The following is an 18,555-nucleotide window of genomic DNA, read 5'->3' on the forward strand; positions in this document are numbered from 1 at the left end:
GGCTCCGTCCCCGCGTTCACGTTCAGGAAACCACGACGTCCCTCGGCAAGGTCGGAGGGTGCTTCCGGGAACCCCTGGAATGTGGGTGCGCGGCGGAGGGGTGCTTCCGGGTGGAACGATCCCCTGGAATGTGGGTGCGCGGCATGAGGAGAGCGGGAGTTTTAAAAGCCTTCTTAGTGCAGTGCTGTGCACTTAGCGCAGAAGGGACGCGCCCCCAGCCCGCCGCTCAAAGGATTTGCACAGCGTGGACACGGCCCAGACCGAGACGGCACAGCCCGCTCCACGAGACGCCCCTTCGGCCGCCCTGACCGCCCCCTGCCCCACAGCTGACCCCGCCGTTCCGACTCCTGTCACCCTTGACCGGTTGCATTTGCCTCTTCTCGAACGTCACAAAAACGGACCACCCGTTTAGCTCCTTTCCCACGACGGGGCGGTGCGCGTAACCGCAGCTCGCCCGCGCTGCGTGTGATGTCCCCTTGCACGAGGGTAACTGTTCACTGCTCTACGCTGCCGTGCGTTTGTGGCTTTCCGTCTTGGGCTGTGGTGAACATTCTGGGACGGGTTTCCGGCCGGACAGAAGCCCTCCTTGTCTTGGGTAGAATCGGGGCTGGGATCCAGGCGCGGGGCAGGTGAGCCCACAGAGGCGAGGCCGTACCTTCCGCTCCCTTCTTCCCCCTTTGCGCTGGCGGGAGCGTGGACACGGACAGTTTCCAAAGCCTTTCCCAAGTGATGCTATGAACATAAACGTCAACAGGCAACGCAAATCTGGGTGCTGGAGGTCGAGGCAGCAGGCTCCCCTTTGGGGCTGCAGCGCGTGGGCAGCACGGGAGGCTCTGGGGCTGGCAGGGGCCTGCCTCCTTTTGTTTCAAGATTTACTCATTTACTTTACTTACTATTTACTTTATTTTTCCCTGCACCCCCCCCCAGGTGGTTCTCTCGTCTGTCTGCTCACTGTCTGCTCGCCTTCTCCAGGAGGCACCGGGAACCGAACCCGGGACCTCCCACAAGGGGGCGAGCGCCCATCGGGCCTGCTTCTTGATCTGGGGCTGACGACGCGGGGTGTTCGCTTTGTGAAAAGTCGCTGAGCTGCACACTTGTGGTGTATGCCCTTCTTTGCACGTTACCCTTCAATGGAAAGTTTATTTTCAAAAGCGTTTGGAGGGCCCCAGGCCCCTGGGAGCGGGCACAGCTAACCCCTCTGCGGCCAGGCGGCCAGGGAGGACTCTGTGCCCTTGGAGGACACAGGAGCAGACGAAGACCCCCAGCTGGGGGCCCCCCAGCCCCCCTGCAGCACCTCCCCGCTGCCGCAGCCCCGCGCCCCGCTGCTGTGGGCTGCTCTCTCCCGTCCTGCCTCTGGATTCAGCTCACGTTTGCGCCCTCGCAGCCAGCAACACTGGAAAAACCAAGTGCTGGCCAAGTGCTCTCCTACTGCGTGCTGTCTTGGTGGCCACAAAGGTGAGCGGCTCGCAGTCAGCCTCGAGGTGCAGAGGGGATGTCGCTGGCGATGGCCTCAGTGGTCTGCTCCTTGCACCCCCAGTCTTCCCGAACGAACCCACTAGCACTTGAGTCCTGAGCTCTAGGCCAGCAGCTGCAGCAGCAAGAAGAGAACTCGCTCCAGTTCCTTCCAGGATAGACGCTTACGGGAAGGACGTGCCGGGCAGGCTCGCAGGATGTCAGCCACAGGGCCTGGACAGAAGGAGGCTGGCCCGGCCGCGAGGGGCTCCCCTGACCCCGCTGCAAGGTACTCCCCTGACCCGGCCTGAGGTGCTCCCCTGGCCCGGCCGCGAGGGGCTCCCCTGGTCCGGCTGCGAGGTGCTCCCTGGCCTGGCCGCGAGGTGCTCCCCTGGTCCAGCCGTGAGGTGCTCTCCTGGCTCTGACTGTGAGGTGCTCCCCTGGCCCGGCTGTGAGGTGCTCCCCTGGCCCGGCTGCGAGGTGCTCCCCTGGCCCGGCCGCGAGGGGCTCCCCTGACCCCGCTGCGAGGTGCTCCCCTGGCTGTGAGGTGCTCCCCTGGCCTGGCTGCGAGGTGCTCCCCTGGCCTGGCTGCGAGGTGCTCCCCTGGCTCTGGCCGCAAGGTGCTCCCCTGACCCGGCTCTGAGGTGCTCCCCTGGCCCAGCTGCGAGGTCCTCCCCTGGCTCTGGCTGTGAGGTGCTCCCCTGGCTCTGGCTGTGAGGTGCTCCCCTGGCCTGGCTCTGAGCTGCTCCCCTGGCCCGGCCGCGAGGTCCTCCCCTGGCTCTGGCCGCGAGGTCCTCCCCTGGCTCTGGCTGTGAGGTGCTCCCCTGGCTCTGGCTGTGAGATGCTCCCCTGGCTCTGGCTGTGAGGTGCTCCCCTGACCCGGCTCTGAGGTGCTCCCCTGGCCCAGCTGCGAGGTGCTCCCCTGGCTCTGGCTGTGAGGTGCTCCCCTGGCTCTGGCTGCGAGGTCCTCCCCTGGCTCTGGCTGTGAGGTGCTCCCCTGGCTCTGACTGTGAGGTGCTCCCCTGGCTCTGGCTGCGAGGTGCTCCCCTGGCCCCAGTTGCTCCCCACCACCAGCTCCTCCACCAGATCCCTGTTACCCCGTGTTTCTCGCTCGGGATCCCAGGGCGGCAGCTGGGCTGCCAACCTGCCCCCCAGGCCACGCCGCGGGTATCGGCTCCCCGGTCCTGCCCGCTGGGGCCCTTCACCCCTTCCCGCGGCTCCTGCCTGCCTTTCCCGCCCCTGGTGGGGTGGGAACGGGGCTGCTCCATCCAGGGTCCCTGGCCCAAGGAGGCTGCTCAGGCCACTGCCCTCTGGCTGGGCACCTCCCCGGGCAGCCCATGGCCAGACGCGGGGTCAGCAGAGGAGCGCGGGGGCTGAGCAGGCGGTCACTGCCGAGTCTAGGCCCCGCTCCCAGGAGAACCTTCACGACACACACGTGCTCAGAGCAGGGAGAGCCCCAGGGGGCCACGGCCCGGCGTCCCGCGGGAACGGAACGTTCAAGCAGTAGTGGGCTGAGCGGAGAGACCACGTGCCCAGCTCCCCTTGCACCGTGGAGTGGCCTGTGACCAAGGCCACCGGAGCAAGCACCTTGACCTGCAAGTTCTGGGTTGTGTTCCAAGGCGAACGGGTGTGCCTTCCACTCTTTTTTTTTTTGGATTAAGAAAGCTTTTATTCTAAAATAAAATATTTAAAAAATTTCATCAGTAATATGTATTATTATACATCAAATGCTTTTGCAACGTTCACTGAAATGGATATGGTTTCTCCTTTAATGTTACTGTACATGTTTTTTTAAGAGTTTTATTTATTTATTTGTTTCTCTTCCCTCCTCCCCCCAGTTGTCTGTTCTCTGTGTCTATGTGCTGCATGTTCTTTGTTGGCTTCTGTTGTTGTCAGCGGCACGGGAATCTGTGTTTTTTTGCCTCATCTTGTTGTGTCAGCTCTCTGTGTGGGCGGCACCACTCCTGGGCAGGCTGCACTTTCTTCCACGCTGGGCGGGTCTCCTTACGGGGTGCACTCCTTGCACGTGCGGCTCCCCTACGCGGGGGACACCCCTGCGTGGCAGGGCACTCCTTGCGCGCATCAGCACTGCACATGGGCCAGCTCCACATGGGTCAAGGAGGCCCGGGGTTTGAACCGCGGACCTCCCATGTGGGAGACGGACGCCCTAACCCCTGGGCCAAGTCCGCTTCCCCGTACATGTTTATTAATACTAAAAACTTTTTGCACAGCCCTGCATGCCTAGGATACACCTTACTTGCTCAGAAAATGTCATCCCATTAAAACACTGTTCAATTCTTTCTCCGTAACAATTTTATTTATGATTTTTACACCTGCACTGATAACTGAGATCGGCCTAGTTTGTTGTTGTTAGAGAACTTGTGGGTTTACAGAAAAATCACGCCCTGGGGGGAACGTGGCTGCGACGGGGCCGGCGTGACCCCGCGATCGGAAACGGTGCGCGGGGGAGAGTGAAGCCGGCCCGCGCCTGCCTGACGCCCACCCAGCTCGGGAGAGGAACGTGCCATTCCCCCACGTCCAGGTCTCCGCTCCGGGCCTGTCGGGCAGCCCGGTGTGAGTTGTCCACGGAGCCCCTCGGCCAGCTGGTGAGGACACGGACGCGCCAGAGCAGGGAGCCCAGGACTCCGAAGGGCTCGGCGTGGGGCAGCAGTGGAGGCACGGCGAGCTCCGGGCTCCGGGGCTGAGGGGACAGTGCGCAGCGCGCTTCGCCGCCGTGCCCCGACTCGACGCTCTCCGGCAGACTGCGGGTCGCCCTCTTCTCACCCCGTTTTCCTCGGGGGCAGGTCACTGGGAGTAAGGGGCCCCAGAGCCACGTTCACAGGTGAGGGCAGGGTCCAGTGCAGACTCCCCGGGGAGGTCCAGGTCGCCGCAGGCGCCGGCGTCCTCCTCCTGGGGGGCAGTGCCTGGTCAGTCGGGGTCCCACGGCACCAGGACGGACAAGCCTCCCGCAGAGGAGACGCTGGGCGGCGCCGCCTGACCCCAGCTCTGGACAAGGGCAGCCCCGGCCCCACCAGTCCTGGGGGTCCCCAGGGAATGTCAGAATGGGGGGCTGGGGCTGCCCTGGGCTCCTGGCCCCAAACAGCCCCACGCCACCCACCGCGAGGAGAAGCAGAGGCTGCTCCCGCCCAGGGCCCTCGGAAGCGCGGAGCGCCGGCCACCGTGCCCTGGAAGCAGAGGTGATGCCGCTGGGTCCAGAGAGGAGGCCGCTCCCCGCCCGGCAGATCGGGCCCTCGGCGGCCGGCGCCCACGTGCCCTGCGGGAGAGCAGCCTCTGGCGGCCGCGCACGCGCAGAGCGGCTACCTGCAGGGCGGGCTCCTGAGGCTCCATCTCCAGCGCATCCTCCTCCCCGCGCAGTCTATGGAAAAGCCGCTTCCTGCAGAAGGCAGAGCGGCCTGGAGGCCTCCGCCACCCGCCTGCCCGGGCTCAGCCCCGAACGCTCGCTGTACAGAGCGGGGGCAGGTGGAGAGCGGGGGCAGGTGGAGAGTGGGGGCAGGTGGAGAGTGGGGCAGGTGGAGAGTGGGGAGCTGGGTGGAGAGGGGGGGCAGGTGGAGGGGGGGCCTGGTGGAGAATGGGGGACAGGTGGGGGGGCTGGGTGGAGGGAGGGACGGGGCAGAGAGTGGGGGACCAGATGGGGAGTAGGACACGGGGTGGAAAGCTGGGGGGGGCCAGGTGGAGAGTGGGGGGCAGGTGGAGGGGGCAGGTGGGTAGGGGTGGGGCCAGGTGGGGAGTGGGGGCAGGTGGGGGGGCCGGGTGGAGGGGGCCCGGGTGGAGAGTGGGGGACTGGGTGGAGTGGGGGCCCGGGAGGAGAGGAGTGGGGCTGGGTGGAGAGCTGGGGGGCCGGGTGGAGAGTGGGGACTGGGTGGAGTGGGGGGCTGGGTGGAGGGCTGGGGGTGTCTTTTCTCCTCCCCAGCCCTGTCTTCAGTGAAAACCCGGTCAAGAGAAGGCAGGAAGGACGCTACTGCAGGGGGGACGCAGGGGGGATTCTAGAGGGACTTCCTGGCGGGAGGGGCAGCCGGGACCTGGTCTGTGCCCCCGGGGCGGGCGCGGGGACGCACCTCCAGGCGTAGCAGAGCCCGAGGCCCAGCAGCAGGAGGCCCTCCAGCAGCCCCAGCAGCCCCAGCAGCAGGCGGGACTGGCGCAGGCGCCGCAGGCCTGCAACAAGGGCGGGCTGCGTCACGCTCGGCGCCTCCCGCGGCCCCCGGGGACCCCGTCCCTCCCGTCATCCCGGGAGACCCTCCCCGCGCGAGGGGCTCGGCCGGCCGCCACTCACCCCCGGTGCTGAGGTGGGCGGAGGCAGAGGCGGCGCCCAGGGCGTTGGTGGCCGCGCACACGCAGTCGCCCTGGTCGCCGGGCCCCAGCTCCTCCACGTGCACCCGCAGGCCATTGGGGGACGCTGCGACGTGGACGTGTGGCTGCGCGGGGGCGTCCCGCGGCGGGCTGGAGGCCACCAGCCGGCCGCCCAGGTGCAGGGTCAGGCGGGCACTGGGCTCGCTGTCGACGCGGCAGTCCAGGATGGCCTGCAGGCCGCGCTCGGGCTCCACGAAGACCGTCACGGTGGGCGAACTGGGAGGGTCTGCGGGGCGGGCGGTGACCCAACGGCCAGTCCCTCCCGTGCCCACACCGCACGCCCGGACGCCACTGCCCCTGCCGGGAGGGCGTCAAGCCCCGCCTCTGGGCTCTGGGGCTCGATCTGACCGTGAGAAGGCGCAGGGCTGCGCATCCCCAGCTGCCTTTGTTCTCCCACTGGGCACCAAGCAGGTGCCACGGCCCCGTGAGGTGACACCCGCAGATCGGCCCAGCCCAAACTTCCCACCTACAGAACTGTGAGCAAATAAAATATTGCTTTAACGGCTTTTCACAACAACAGAACAATTACGTTCTGGGCTGGTTTCTCACACAGCAGTAGCTGACTGATACAGCTGGGACCCAGGGAAGATGGACGAACAGGCAAAGGCTGATTGGGGATGCTCTGTGCACTCCCCCTGTACTCCTCTCTAGAGGAGGGGCTTGATGCAGTCCCCATTGTACAGATGAGGAAACTGAGGCACAGACGCTCAAGACAGAGCCAGGGGCTCCCTCGCTGAAGTGCCTGCTCTTTGCAGATGGGAGAGGAGATCTGCGGCAGGAAGGGGCGGGTGGGCCGGCGGGGGCAGCTCACTCACAGCGCACGCGAAGCACGGCTGGAACCGAGATGGCGGCCCCGGCGGGGAGCTCGGCGCGGCAGTGGTACCACCCGGCCTGGGCACGGGTCACGCGGGCGAAGGCGAGCGTGGGCGCGGGCTGCCCGTGCAGCTGCTGGCCGTTCCAGAACCAGGAGAAGGTGGCGTTGCCCGAGGGCCCGGGGCCGCCGGGCACGAGGCAGCTCAGGTTCAGCGCTGCGCCCTCAGGCACCTCCAGGCCCGGCTCGGCCACGACCCGCACACCTGCAGACGGGGACCCGGAGGGGTGGGCGGCCGGGACCAGGTGTCAGCCCCGCTGGGCCGGGGTCCCCCAAGGTGGGCCTCGGTCTCCCCATCAGGTGAGAGTCCTGAGAAAAGGGCCGGGGCCATGCCTCCCTCGTCTGACCAGCTCCTTGCCCCTCAGATGGGCTCGCACCCCCTCCATCAGTCTGGGCTCCTGCCGGGCCCGGCCCATCTCTCTCCTGCCCTGGGGTCCATGCCCTTCCCAGTCCAGGCTCTGTGGGGCGGTGGGTCTGCCCTGCACCGGGCACCCGTGTGTGTGGGCCCCCACCCGGTGGCAGCTGTGCCTCCTCCATCAGATCAGGCTTCCCTGAGCAGGGCCGCGTCGACGTGCCCGCGAGCCGCCCCCGCTCACCGTCCATGCGCAGCTGCCTGGTCGTGCTGACCGAGCCCAGCCGGTTGCGGGCCGTGCAGGTGTAGGTGTCCTGGTCACCCGTGGGCGCGTCGTGCACCTGCAGCCTCAGGGCGTTGCGGGCCACCTGGACGTGGCCTGGCTCCAACGCCGCGCCGGTGACGCCGTGGCTGGCGGCCAGCAGGGTGCCGTCGCGGGCCAGGGCCAGGGCGGCCGGCGGCTCGCTGTCCACGGTGCACTGCAGCACGGCCCCGGTGCCGGCCCGCGCGTCCCGGAAGGAGGTCAGCACCACGTCCCGGGGGGCGTCTGTGGGGCGGGGCATGGTCGGGGGCCGGCCGCTGCCCGCCTGGCGCCCGCTCTGGATGAGCGCCACCCCCGGGAGCGACTCCTTCTCGGGCTCTGGCGGGCGGGCGCCCGCACGCAGGGCTCGCCTGTGTCACGTAGAGGCCCCGGATCCCCTTCCCCGTCGCCCGGTGCCCCTTGCCGCGTCCACGGCAGTCAGCGCCCACCCCCACCAGGACCGGAAGCCCCCGCGCCCCCGGACGCCCCAGCCGGGGGTCTCTGCTCACAGAGGACTTGCAGGGCGGCAGGCCGGGAGCTGCGCGTGCCCTGGGCATCCTGCACCTGGCAGTGATAGGCGCCCGCGTGCGCCCGCGTGGCCGCCGGGAAGGACAGGGAGGTGGCCGGCCCCTCCTGCAGCCAGCGGCCATTGTGGAACCAGGTGACGAGGGCGGGCAGGCGCACGGCGGGGTCCTCGCAGGTCGCCGTGAAGGGAGCTCCCTCGGGCATGGCGGGCGAGGGCGCCAGGGTCACCCGCACGCCTGCCCGAGGAGGCGGGGTCAGCCGGGCGGCCAGCGCCAAGTCCCCGCCCCGTGGCCCCGGCAGGCCCGCCTCACCCTCCAGCCGCAGCTCCAGGGACGCGTTGACCCGGCCCAGGGGGCTGCGGGCCGAGCAGCTGTAGAGGCCCTCGTCGCGGGGCCGCGGCTCCCGCAGCTCCAGGCGCAGGGCGTTGGGGGCGGAGGCCCCGGTCGAGGAGGCCAGGAGGCGGCCGGCGTGGCTGAGGGTCAGCTGCGCGGGCGGGCGGCTGTCCACGGCGCACAGGACCAGCGCCCGCTGCCCGCCGCGGCCCTCCAGGAGGTAGGTCAGGCGCAGGTTGCGGGGCGCGTCTGCGGGGGCGGACGGGGGCGCTCGGACCCGCAGTGGCCCGGGCCCCCCCGCCCCAGGGCCCCCAAATGCCCTGCGCCTCCGCCCAGAAGAAGGCACCGGCGCCCACCGCCCCCCAAACCCAACGCTCCCGGGCGCCGAGGGCCGGGCAGCCACACGCCCCCGCCCGCCACACTCACGGTGGACGTCCAGGGTGACGGGTCTGGAGAGGCTGGGGGCTTGGCCGGGGACCCCCGCTCCGCAGCTGTAGGACGCGGCGTCTGCGACGCTGACGTTGGGCAGGAGGAGGGAGCGGCCCCCGACGCGTGGCTGCCCGTCGCGGTACCAGGTGAGGCTGAGCAGGGCTGGGCGGTCGCTCCACACCAGGCAGGTCAGGTTCACCGGCTGCCCCTCCTGCACGCTGCCCTCGGGCCACACCAGCACGTGGACGGCTGCGGAAGGGCAGGGTCAGGGCGCGGCCAGGGCGGGGGTCCCCGGGGTGAAGCAGGCCTGCAACGCGGCGGGCGCGGCCCCCGCCTCTGGGAGCCTCGGGCGCCCACCGTGAGGGGTTCCCAGGTCGGGTTTGGGAAAAGGCACTGCCCCTCTCGGGAGGCGCAAGCGGGGCTCACGCGGCCCCGGGGTGCCCAGCCCCCCCACCGGCCTGGGGGTCCCGTGGGGAGGAGGCAGCCCCGACGGCCGGCCACCGCCCGGCTCTGCCTACATGAGGCTCTAGAACAAGCGACCCGGCGGAGGCAGGACGCCGACGGGCACGGGGCTGGCGGCGGGAGCGGGAGCGGCTGCTCAAAGGAGATGCCTCGTGGGGTTTCGGTTTGGGGGGATGCAAAGTTTTAGCAGCAGGTGGGAGCGAGGGTGGCACGACGTGGGAAGAGAAAGTCGCGCTGCAGCACACCTGGCACGGCCGTGTCGTCCCGTGTGTGCACACACGTGCTGCGCGCTCTTAGAAGTCTGGAAACTGCGGCCGGAGAGGCGGGAGCGGGGCCGGCCCTGGGCTGTGCCCTCCCGCCTGCGCCCGGCCCCCGGAAGCCCCTGTCGAGGGGCCGCCGCGCCCCGCGCCCGCACTGACCCTGCGCGTCGAAGGCGGCCTGCGCCGAGGCCCGGCCCAGCGCGTTGCTGGCCTCGCAGCGGTACTCGCCGCCGTCCTCCAGCACCGCCCCGCGGATCTCCAGGCGCAGCGCGTTGGGCGCCGCCGCCGCCCGCAGCCGCAGGCGGCCGTCTGCAGCCTCGGGCCCGGCCTGCGAGGAGGCGGCCACCACGCGGTCCCCGCGGAGCAGCCGCAGCTGGGCCAGGGGCTCGCTGTCCACGCGGCACAGCAGGAGGCCCAGCCGTCCAGGGCCCGTGTCCATCAGCGCGGTGAGCGAGGCGCGGCGCGGGGCGTCTGCGGGGAGGCACGCTCAGGGGGCGCAGCCCGGGGACCCCCCCGCCCAGGGCCCCCCCAAGAGGGCGGCCCTTACAGGACACGTGCAGGCTGACCGGGGCAGCCAGGCTCGCGGAGGCCGCGCCCGGGGTCTGGGCTTGGCAGTGGTAGGCTCCCGCGTGGCTCGGCGCGATGGCCGCGAAGCGCAGCGAGGCCGCCGTGGGCTCCTGGAGGGGCTGGCCGTCCCGGAACCAGCGGAACGAGGTCCCGTCGGGGACCCCCGTGGGGACCTGGCAGCTCAGAACCACGGCCTGGCCCTCCTGGAGCTCCGGCGACGGGGACACCTGGACCCAGGCTCCTGCAAGCGGGAGGAGGTGAGGGCGCGCACCGCACCCTCTGCGGTCTGGGGCCCTGTCACGCCGACTGCGTGGCCCCCTCCCGGGCCGGGGGGATCAGCCTGGAGCCGCGGCGCCCCAAACCCACGACCGAGGCCCACCTTGCCCGGCACCCCGCCCGCCGCCGGCCGGCCCCGTCCTTGGCCCACCGCCCCCCTGGGTTACAGTTTTGTTGGCCAGTCCTAGAGCGCCTGCCAGCGGGGAGCCCATGCACCCCATGCCCGCGCAGCTGCTAATAAGAGGGGTGCTCCCTGTGAAGGCTCGTCACTGCAGGAGAAGGCACCCACGGGCCGCAGCCGCACGAGCCCCCGCGAGTCGTCCTCACGCGGCTGGACAGCGGGCGGTCTCTAGCCGGCCGCGGAAAGGCTCCCGCCGCACCGTGAAGTCCCCGCAACCCAGGCCGGCACGTGGGCGGCCGCGGACGAGGCCCAGCCTCACCTCGAACCTGAAAGAACAGCGCGGCGCTGGCCGCCCCCAGCGCGCTCGTGGCCTCGCAGCGGTAGCTGCCCGAGTCGTCCAGGCCCAGCTCGTGGATCTCCAGCTGCAGCGAGTTGGCCGCGGCCCTGGCGCGGAGCCGGCCGTGCGTGGGGGGCTGGGGTCCCGGGCTGGTGGCCAGAAGGCGCTCGCCGTGGAGCAGCGCCAGCCGGGCGGGGGGGGCGGCTGTCCACGGAGCACAGGAACAGCGCCACGCGGCCCCGGGCCACGTCCAGCAGGGCCGACAGCTTCGGGGGGTCCGGGGGGTCTGTGCGGACAGGGGCGAGTCAGGCCCCGCTCTGCTCAGCCTCACAGGGTGCCCGCTCCCCGTCCACACGCCCCCGGTCCAGCCCGTCGGGCCCCCCGCACCCCGCTGCCCCGGCACCCACAGAGCACGCTCAGCAGCACGGGCGCGGAGGGCTGGGCGTCCGCGGGGGCGAGCACGCGGCAGGCGTAGAGGCCGGCGTCGGCGCGGGCCACGGGCAGCAGGGTGACGGTGTCCAGGGGGCCCTGGGCCCACAGCGCCCCGTCCCGGAACCAGGAGTAGTTGGCGGGGCCGCCGGCCGCGCGGCGGACATGGCACGTGAGGTTGGCGGCCGCGCCCTCCCGCAGCGTGTCCAGCGGCGCCACGACCAGCGCGGTGGCTGCAGGGCGGGCGGCGCGGGCCGGCTCGAGCGGGGCCGGAGGAGAGCCTCGGGGCGCCTGCGGGGCCAGCAGGGCCTGCCCAGGCGGCGGGGGGCGCTGGGCGGGGCCCGCAGAGGGGACGAGGGCAGCCCCCTTCCCGCCCCGGGGCCCTCCGCGTGCTCCGCTGGAAGCCGAGCAGGGGGCCGCGTGGCCGGGGTTCCCGCCCGCCCCGGGGCCGCCCGCTCCCCCCGCCGCTCCCGCCCCGGCCCCGGGCGCGCCGCCCTCACCCTGAGCGTTGAAGGTGGCGGCGGCCGAGGCGTTGCCTAGCACGCTGCTGGCCTCGCACAGGTACTCGCCCTCGTCCTCCAGGACCGGGTCCTGGATCTCCAGGCGCAGCAGGTTGGGGGCGTCGCTGACCGTGTGCCGGGAGCAGCCCCCGCAGGAGCTGCAGCCCCTGCCTGGGGCCCCGGAGGCGGCCACGACGCGGCCCCCGTGCAGCAGCCGCAGCTGGGCGGGGGGGTCGCTGTCCACGCGGCACAGCAGGAGGCCGCGCAGGGCCGCGCCGGGGTCCAGCCGGGCGCTGAGGGTGGGCCGGCGCGGGGCGTCTGTGGGGGGCGGTGGGAGCGTGGGCCTTCGCCCTGCAGTGGGCAGGACCCCACCCTGCCGGCAGCGAAGGGCCCGCCGTGGCCCCGGGGGATCCCATGCCACCCCAACTGCCGAGCCCCTCCCTGGCCCTCATCTGCTCTTGGCCAGCCCCCTCGAACTCAGAGCCTCGTGCCCACTTTCTGGGGACTTCCAGAGGTGGAGGCCAGAGAGCCGGCGCCAACACCCCGGACATGGGGCTGTGCTTCCCTGGAATGGGCCCTGTGCACATCAGGGGGACCTTCTGTGGTTTCAGGGCGCCCCGGGACTGACGGGCACCCACACTGTCTGTGGGAACTCGTGAGGGCATAACCCGTGGGGCGTGTGCACATACATAGGAGTGTGTGTCCCCAGGCCCAGCCCAGGGGACAAAGTTCGGGTTTGAGGCCGGCATTGGGTGGGGGGGACGTGGGAGGCAGAGGGAGAGCAAGCCCCCGGTTTTTTCCCTAAGCTTCGGCCCCGGGAGGACAGGGCAGGACAGGGCCGGGGGTCCCTGGAGGGCGGGGCGGGCCGGGCTGCTCACAGAGCACGGTGAGCACGGCGGTGGCGGAGGAGCTGCTGGCGCCCCGGCCGTCCTGGGCTCGGCAGTGGTAGGAGCCGGCGTCGGCGCTGGAGGCGGCGGGCAGGTCGAGGCTGCTGCTGTGCCCCGCGAGGAGCAGGGCCCCGTTCCGGTACCAGGAGAAGAGCGTGTCGGGCGCCGGGCTCAGGAGGCTGGAGCAGCGCAGCGTCACCGCCTGCCCCTCCGCCACCTCGGCGGCCGGGCTGATGACGAGGCGGGCGGCTGCGGGACAGGCGGGGGGAGGCGTGAGTGCCCGGCCGCCCGCCCGCCCCTGCGCGGCCTCCCGCCTCCCCCCAGGCTGCCCTCCCGGGGTCCCTCCCGTCCGGGCGCTGTGGCACGGGCGCCGCGGCTCTCCCTGCGGCAGGAGGGCTCGGCCTCCAATGCGCTGGGCGCTGAGCCGCAGCTTGAGGGGGCAGCTACGCCCACACGGCCCCAGGAGGGGCGAGGGCGGCACTCGCGGCGCTCCCCGGGTTTGTCCCCATATCTGAGTCCCGCACGGAGCCGCCCCGAAACGCCCGATGCTACAAAGTTCAGGCAGCCGTGAATGACTCTGCGTGCAGGGCCGCTTCCTGCCTGACTCCCAGCAACGCTGAGGCTGGGACGCCTCCGTGCGGCCTGCGCGGGCCAGCAGCCGAGCCGCGACCTCGGAAGGAGCCGCGCGGCCTCCAACCCGTGCCTGGCCGCCCCCCTCCCCATGCCTGGCCCCCGTGCCCAGCTGTCACCCCCGTGCCCACCCCCCGTGCCCACCCCCGTGCCCGGCCCCCCGTGCCCGGCCAGCCCCCAGGCCCAGCCCCCCATGCCCGGCCCCCCTGTGCCTGCCATCCCGTGTCCTGCCGCCCCACCCCCCTGCCCGGTTGCCCACCTGTGCCCACCTCCCCATGCCCGGCCGCTCCCCTGTGCCTGGCCCCCGTGCCCACCCCCTCTGTGCCCAGCCCCCCCTGCCAGACCGCCCCCCTGTGCCTGCCCCCCCGTGCCCAGCTGCCCCCATGCCCGGCCACCCCCTTGTGCCCGTCCCCCCGTGCCCGGCCACCCCCGTGCCCGCCCCCTCCCGTGCCCGCCGTACTGCTGGCCTGGAAGTCCAGGGTGGAGGACGCGTTCCCCAGGGCGTTGGAGGCCGAGCAGCGGTACTCCCCGCTGTCAGCCGCCCCCAGGTCGCGGATCTCCAGGTGCAGGGAGTGGGGGGCAGAGGAGATGACAAAGCGAGGGCTGTGGACGCCCTCCCTGGCGGTGGAGGCCAGGACGACGTCCCCGTGGGACAGCACCAGGGTGGCTGGGGGCTCGCTGACCACAGAGCAGTGGAGGATGCCCACGAGGCCCGACTGCGTCTCGAGGAAGGAGGTCAGGTCCGGGGCGGGGGGCGGGTCTGTGTGGGGGTGTGGGATGGCCTGTCAGTTTGGGGGGACGCGCCCCCAGCCCCTTGAAAGCCCACGGCCCCTGCACCTCCTTTGCCCCCAGCGCCCCGGAGAAGGGGCGGCCCCCGTGGCTCCTGCGCCTGCTGCACCCACGCTGCGCCCAGCCTGCCCCGCACAGCCAGGCCAGCGGCCAGTGGGTCAAGGCGAGGAACCGCCAGAGAGGCCGGGCAGAGGCGCCCGCCAAGCCAGCAGAGCCGCAGGCGGCGGCGCGTGTGCAAGGCACACCCACGTCACGCCGGCGAGCCCTGCCCAGGGCGCAAGGCCAGTGCGCTCTGTTCAGACAAACCCAAACTGAGGCACGTGCCACCAACTGGACTGCACCCGCAAACACCCCTGTCAGGAAAGACAAGAGGGGAGCAAAGCCAGCCCAGGTTAAAGGAGAATAAGGAGACGCGGGAAAGAAAAAACTAAAAACAGAAAGTGAAATAAACATAAAGTGTTCCATGTGGCTCAGTGGTCGAGCGCCAGTTTCCCACAAAGGACACGAGGTCCCAGGTTTAATCTCCAGTTCTCGAACCTCAAAAAAATTAAAAATTTAAAAAGAATAAAAAATTTAAAAAAGAATTGAGAGGGAGGGAGGGGGAGAGAGAGAGAGACAGAGACAGAGAGACAGAGAGAGAAGGAGAGAGAGGGAGAGAGAGACATGGCCACTGAATATGATACGGACCCTGGACCAGAAGAAAATCACCATTTTAAAGTTCATTATTGGAACAAGTGGTAAAATCTGAGTGTAGATCATAGATTACTAATAGTCTTGAATCAATGTTAAAATTCTTGACTGTCATCATTGTCCCGTGGTTTTGCAAGAGAATGAATGACCTTAGGATATACAAGCTGAGAAATTCGAGGGTAAAGGGGCATCACATGTACAACTTCCTTTCAAATGATTCAGGAAAATGAAAATAGATGAGAGGTAGATATATGATAAATAGATCTGCATATGTATATATGTATATGTGTGTTTACAAAGAGAGTAAGTATGCGTGCAGTCATGTGCATCTGTACATGTGTGTACACGTATGTATATGTGTGTACACGTATGTATATGTGTGTACCTAGTGGTGTATACATACATTACCAGGAGAGAGAAGGAAGGATAAAGCAAATGTGTCAAACTGTTAGCAAATGGGGAATCTGGCTGAAAGGTTTATGGTAATAATTCTTTGTACTATTCTTGAAGCTATTCATAATTTGAAATTATTAAATGATGAAAAGTTTTATGAAGTTTCAAAGGTTTTCAAAGCAGGAGGGAGCTACAGCCCAGGCAGCTCACAGTGCTGTGCAAGTGTGCGAGCAGGTGAGCCAGGCAGGTGTGTGCGGTGTGCTGAGCAGGTGTGCCGAGCAGGTGTGCCAAGCAGGTAAGCTGAGCAGGTGTGCCGGACAGGTGTGTGAGCAGGTGTGCCGGGCAGGTGTGCCAAGTTAGAGGCCACCTGGTGCAGAGTGGCCGCCCTCCTGCCCCGGGCATGCACTTACATCTGACCACCACGCTGGCGGGGCCCGAGCGCTGGTGGCCCCAGGCGTTGCGCACCTCGCAGGCGTAGAAGCCCGAGTCGGCCCTGGTGGCGGCGGGCAGCAGGAGGCTGCTGGCACGGGCGGCCTCGAGCAGGGCGTGGTTCCTGTACCAGCTGAAGCGGGTGTCGCCGGGGGCCTCGGCGGGCGTGTGGCAGGTCAGCGTCACCGTCTGGTTCTCCAGGAAGGGGCCTGCCGGGCTCAGCCGGACCTCGGCCGCTGCGGGGACAGCACCAGGCTCAGCGCGACCCTCGCGGTCGCCGGGGCCTCCGCACATCCTCCTCCCCCTCTGCAGAGACGCCCCCGTCTTTTCCCGCATCTCTCCGGCCTGCTGCCCTGCCAGGCGACCGCTGCCCCTGGCCTCCGTCTCGGCGCGGCAGGGATGACACGCTGTCCTGCCTCCAGAGCCCGGGACCTCTGTGTCCCTGCGTGGACCTCGCTTGCGGGGGCTCAGAGTGGACCACGCTCCCCTTCCTCCCGCACCGCGTCCGGGGAGGCAGGGGGCTCGGCCGCGTCCCGGCCCCTTCGGCCCCGCAGCCTGGACCCCTCCTCGCCCTCCGGCCAAGCAGGGTCCGCCTCCCCCAGGACTCACCGAAGACGTGGAGGCGGACGGGCGGCGAGCTGGCCGCACCCACGGCGTTGCCAGCCCGGCAGGTGTAGACGCCGGCGTCGTCCCAGGCCACCCGGGGCAGCTGCAGCACCTGCCCGCGGGCCTCCAGGGGCGCCCCGTCCTTGACCCACTGCAGGGAGCTGACCGCGGGGAAGCTGCTGTTGGCCCGGCAGGTGAGCGTCACCAGGTCGCCCGGCAGGATGTTCCGCCCCGAGGGCGTGAGGAGGAGCTCCACGTCCCTGGGGGCGTCTGGGGGCGTGGGGGCACGCGAGCAGGGCTGGCACACTCCCTCCTCCTACCCCCCCAAACTCCTCCCCAAGGAAGCACCCTCTGGCGCCCGTGTCCAGGGCAGCCTCTGCCCCCCACCCGGGGCAGGTTCCTGCACCCACGCCCGGCCCCGCGCCCCGGGCTCTCTGCTTTGACCCGCGCCCACCTCGGGGAGCTCGCGGGCCCCACGCTGCTGGGGAGGGACCCGCCCGGTGGGAGGGGCCCAGGGCGGCGCCAGGGCTCTGAGAAGGGCGCGTTTGCAAGGAAGCTGCGGGCAAGACGGCCGCCCTCGGTCCCTCCTCCTGCCCTTCTCCGGGCAGGTTCTGCAGCACCAGCACCTCCAGGGCTGACGCAGGTGAGGTGACAAGACGCGCTGCGCCACCACCGCTCTGGCCACTCTAACCATCACCTCCGTCCTCCATCACACGGAGGGGGCCCCAGTGCGCGTGGGAGCCTGGCAGGAGGGTCCCAGCCACTGGGCCTTGTCCGGCTGCCTCTGCCCACCCCCCCACACCCCCCACCCGGGCTCCCGCAGCTCGAGAACCTTCAGGCGGGACCCGCGGGCTCCGCCCCGCAGCGCCCTCCAGGGTCCGCCCTGCACTCCCCAGAGCGGTCCCGCCCCCTCGGGCGCTCGCCCCTCGGGGCGCCCCTTGGGCCAGCAGGAGAGAGGAGGCGCCGGCAGTGGGGGAGCCCCGGCGCGGGCCCGCGGGCTGGGCGCACTCACACTGCACGTCGAGGCGGAGCGCGCCCTGGGCGCCGCGGCCGGCCACCGAGAGCTGGCAGCGCAGGGCGCGGCCGTGGTCCTGCCAGGACAGCGCCACGCGCAGAGTCTCCACCTGGCCCACCTCGGTGGGCTCGAGCTTGCGGATGGTGGAGACGATGGAGCGGGCGGGGTCCTGGCCGTGCCAGCGCAGGCTGACCGCCTCCTCCGGGCAGGCGTAGGGCGTGGAGCAGTTCAAGTCCACGAGCGCGCCCTCGAGCAGCGACGCCGGCGCGGCGACGGTCGGTGCGAGCGGCTCCTCTGCAGGCGAAAGGGCGCTCAGGGCTCAGGCGCCGCGGGCCCGGGGGCGGGGACCGCGCCCGGCCTCACCTGTGACGGTGATCTGCGTGCCCCTGACGTCCGACCAGCGGTTGCCCTCGCTGATCTCGAAGCGGAAGTTGTAGGGGCCCGCGTCCTCGGGCCGCAGGTCGGCCAGCAGCAGGCTGCACACCTTGCGCTCGGGCGGCTCCAGGAGCCGCGCGCGGCCACGGAAGCGCTCGTCCACCTGCGCGGGGTCGGCCGAGTGCAGCACCACCTGCCGCGCGCCCGCCCAGTCGCGGTACCAGATGGCGGTGATGCCCTCGGGCACCTCCACGTCGGCGGGGAAGTCGAAGGCGCAGGGAACCAGCAGGCAGGACCCACTCACGCCGCTCACGCTCTGCGGGCTGGACACGCCCCACGAGGCCCGGCCTGCGGGCGAGGTGGGCGAGGTGGGCAGCGGCGGGCATGCGTGGTCACCAGCCCCGCGCCCCCCAGCCCGGGCCCGCCCGCCCGCCGCAGCTGGGCACTCACCTGGGGCGAGGACCGAGGCCAGCAGCAGCAGCGCGGGCAGGGGGCCCATGGCGAGCTCGCGCGTCCAGGCACCTGGGAGGGGGGCGCGGCTGGCTGAGCGGCGTGGACCACAGGGCCAGCAGCCCCCGAGCGGCTGAGGGTCCAGCCCTGGTTCCCACCCGCCGTGCCCGCCAGATCTCGGGGTGCCAGCCAGCGGGTGCCGGGAGGCCCGGTTCCCAGCTCGGGGCGTGCCCAGGAATGTCCTCGCTTGGTGCCGGGCGCAGAGGGCCGACTGCGCGTCCTCGAGCCCCCGCAGGGCGGACGCCCGAGTTCTGCTTTCCCAGCCCCTCGGGGAAGCGTCTGCAGGGCTGCTGCTCCCTCCCCCTCGCCAACAGGAACTGGAGCCCAGAGGCGCCAAGGGAGGGTCCCAGGGCGCCCCGAGAGTGGTGGCCTCCGCCCAGAGCCTCATGTCCCAGCCGCAGGCCATAATGGGGCCTGGCTGCGCTCACAACGCGCTGCCGTTAAGGCTCGTTCCACTGCTCAGAAACCCTCTGTGGCTCCCTATTGCCAGTGAGTTCTGGGTCCCAAGCCGGTCGCCAAAGGTCCTCACTTCCAGTCCCCTTCTGCAGCCTCACTCCCTGGCCCCCACTGACCCACCGGGGGCCAGTCCCGTCTCTCCGTGGGCTCTCCAGCTGCCCAAGTCTGTCCCTCCCACCAAGTCGTCTGCCCG

General features: G+C 70.1%; 2 protein-coding genes across 2 annotated transcripts in view; one reads left to right on the top strand and one right to left on the bottom strand.

The window, feature by feature from the left end:
- The window catches only part of ATRN (attractin), a 301,223-nt gene that overhangs the window by 240,606 nt on the left and 42,062 nt on the right, over positions 1 to 18,555 (top strand). The window lies entirely within an intron of this gene.
- SIGLEC1 (sialic acid binding Ig like lectin 1) lies at positions 3,748 to 18,327 on the bottom strand. The gene is given in 22 exon segments (XM_071211514.1): positions 3,748 to 4,362; positions 4,774 to 4,846; positions 5,529 to 5,625; positions 5,744 to 6,046; positions 6,636 to 6,896; positions 7,288 to 7,590; positions 7,854 to 8,105; positions 8,181 to 8,450; positions 8,628 to 8,879; positions 9,512 to 9,823; positions 9,900 to 10,160; positions 10,636 to 10,852; positions 10,854 to 10,939; positions 11,061 to 11,315; positions 11,583 to 11,900; positions 12,461 to 12,718; positions 13,560 to 13,859; positions 15,382 to 15,636; positions 16,010 to 16,276; positions 17,019 to 17,315; positions 17,385 to 17,744; positions 17,847 to 18,327. Coding segments are annotated over 22 exon segments (5,568 nt in total). The 5' UTR covers positions 18,313 to 18,327; the 3' UTR covers positions 3,748 to 4,257.

The sequence above is a fragment of the Dasypus novemcinctus genome, chromosome 24 (genome assembly GCF_030445035.2).
Source record: "Dasypus novemcinctus isolate mDasNov1 chromosome 24, mDasNov1.1.hap2, whole genome shotgun sequence".
NCBI classification, from domain to species: Eukaryota; Metazoa; Chordata; class Mammalia; order Cingulata; family Dasypodidae; genus Dasypus; species Dasypus novemcinctus.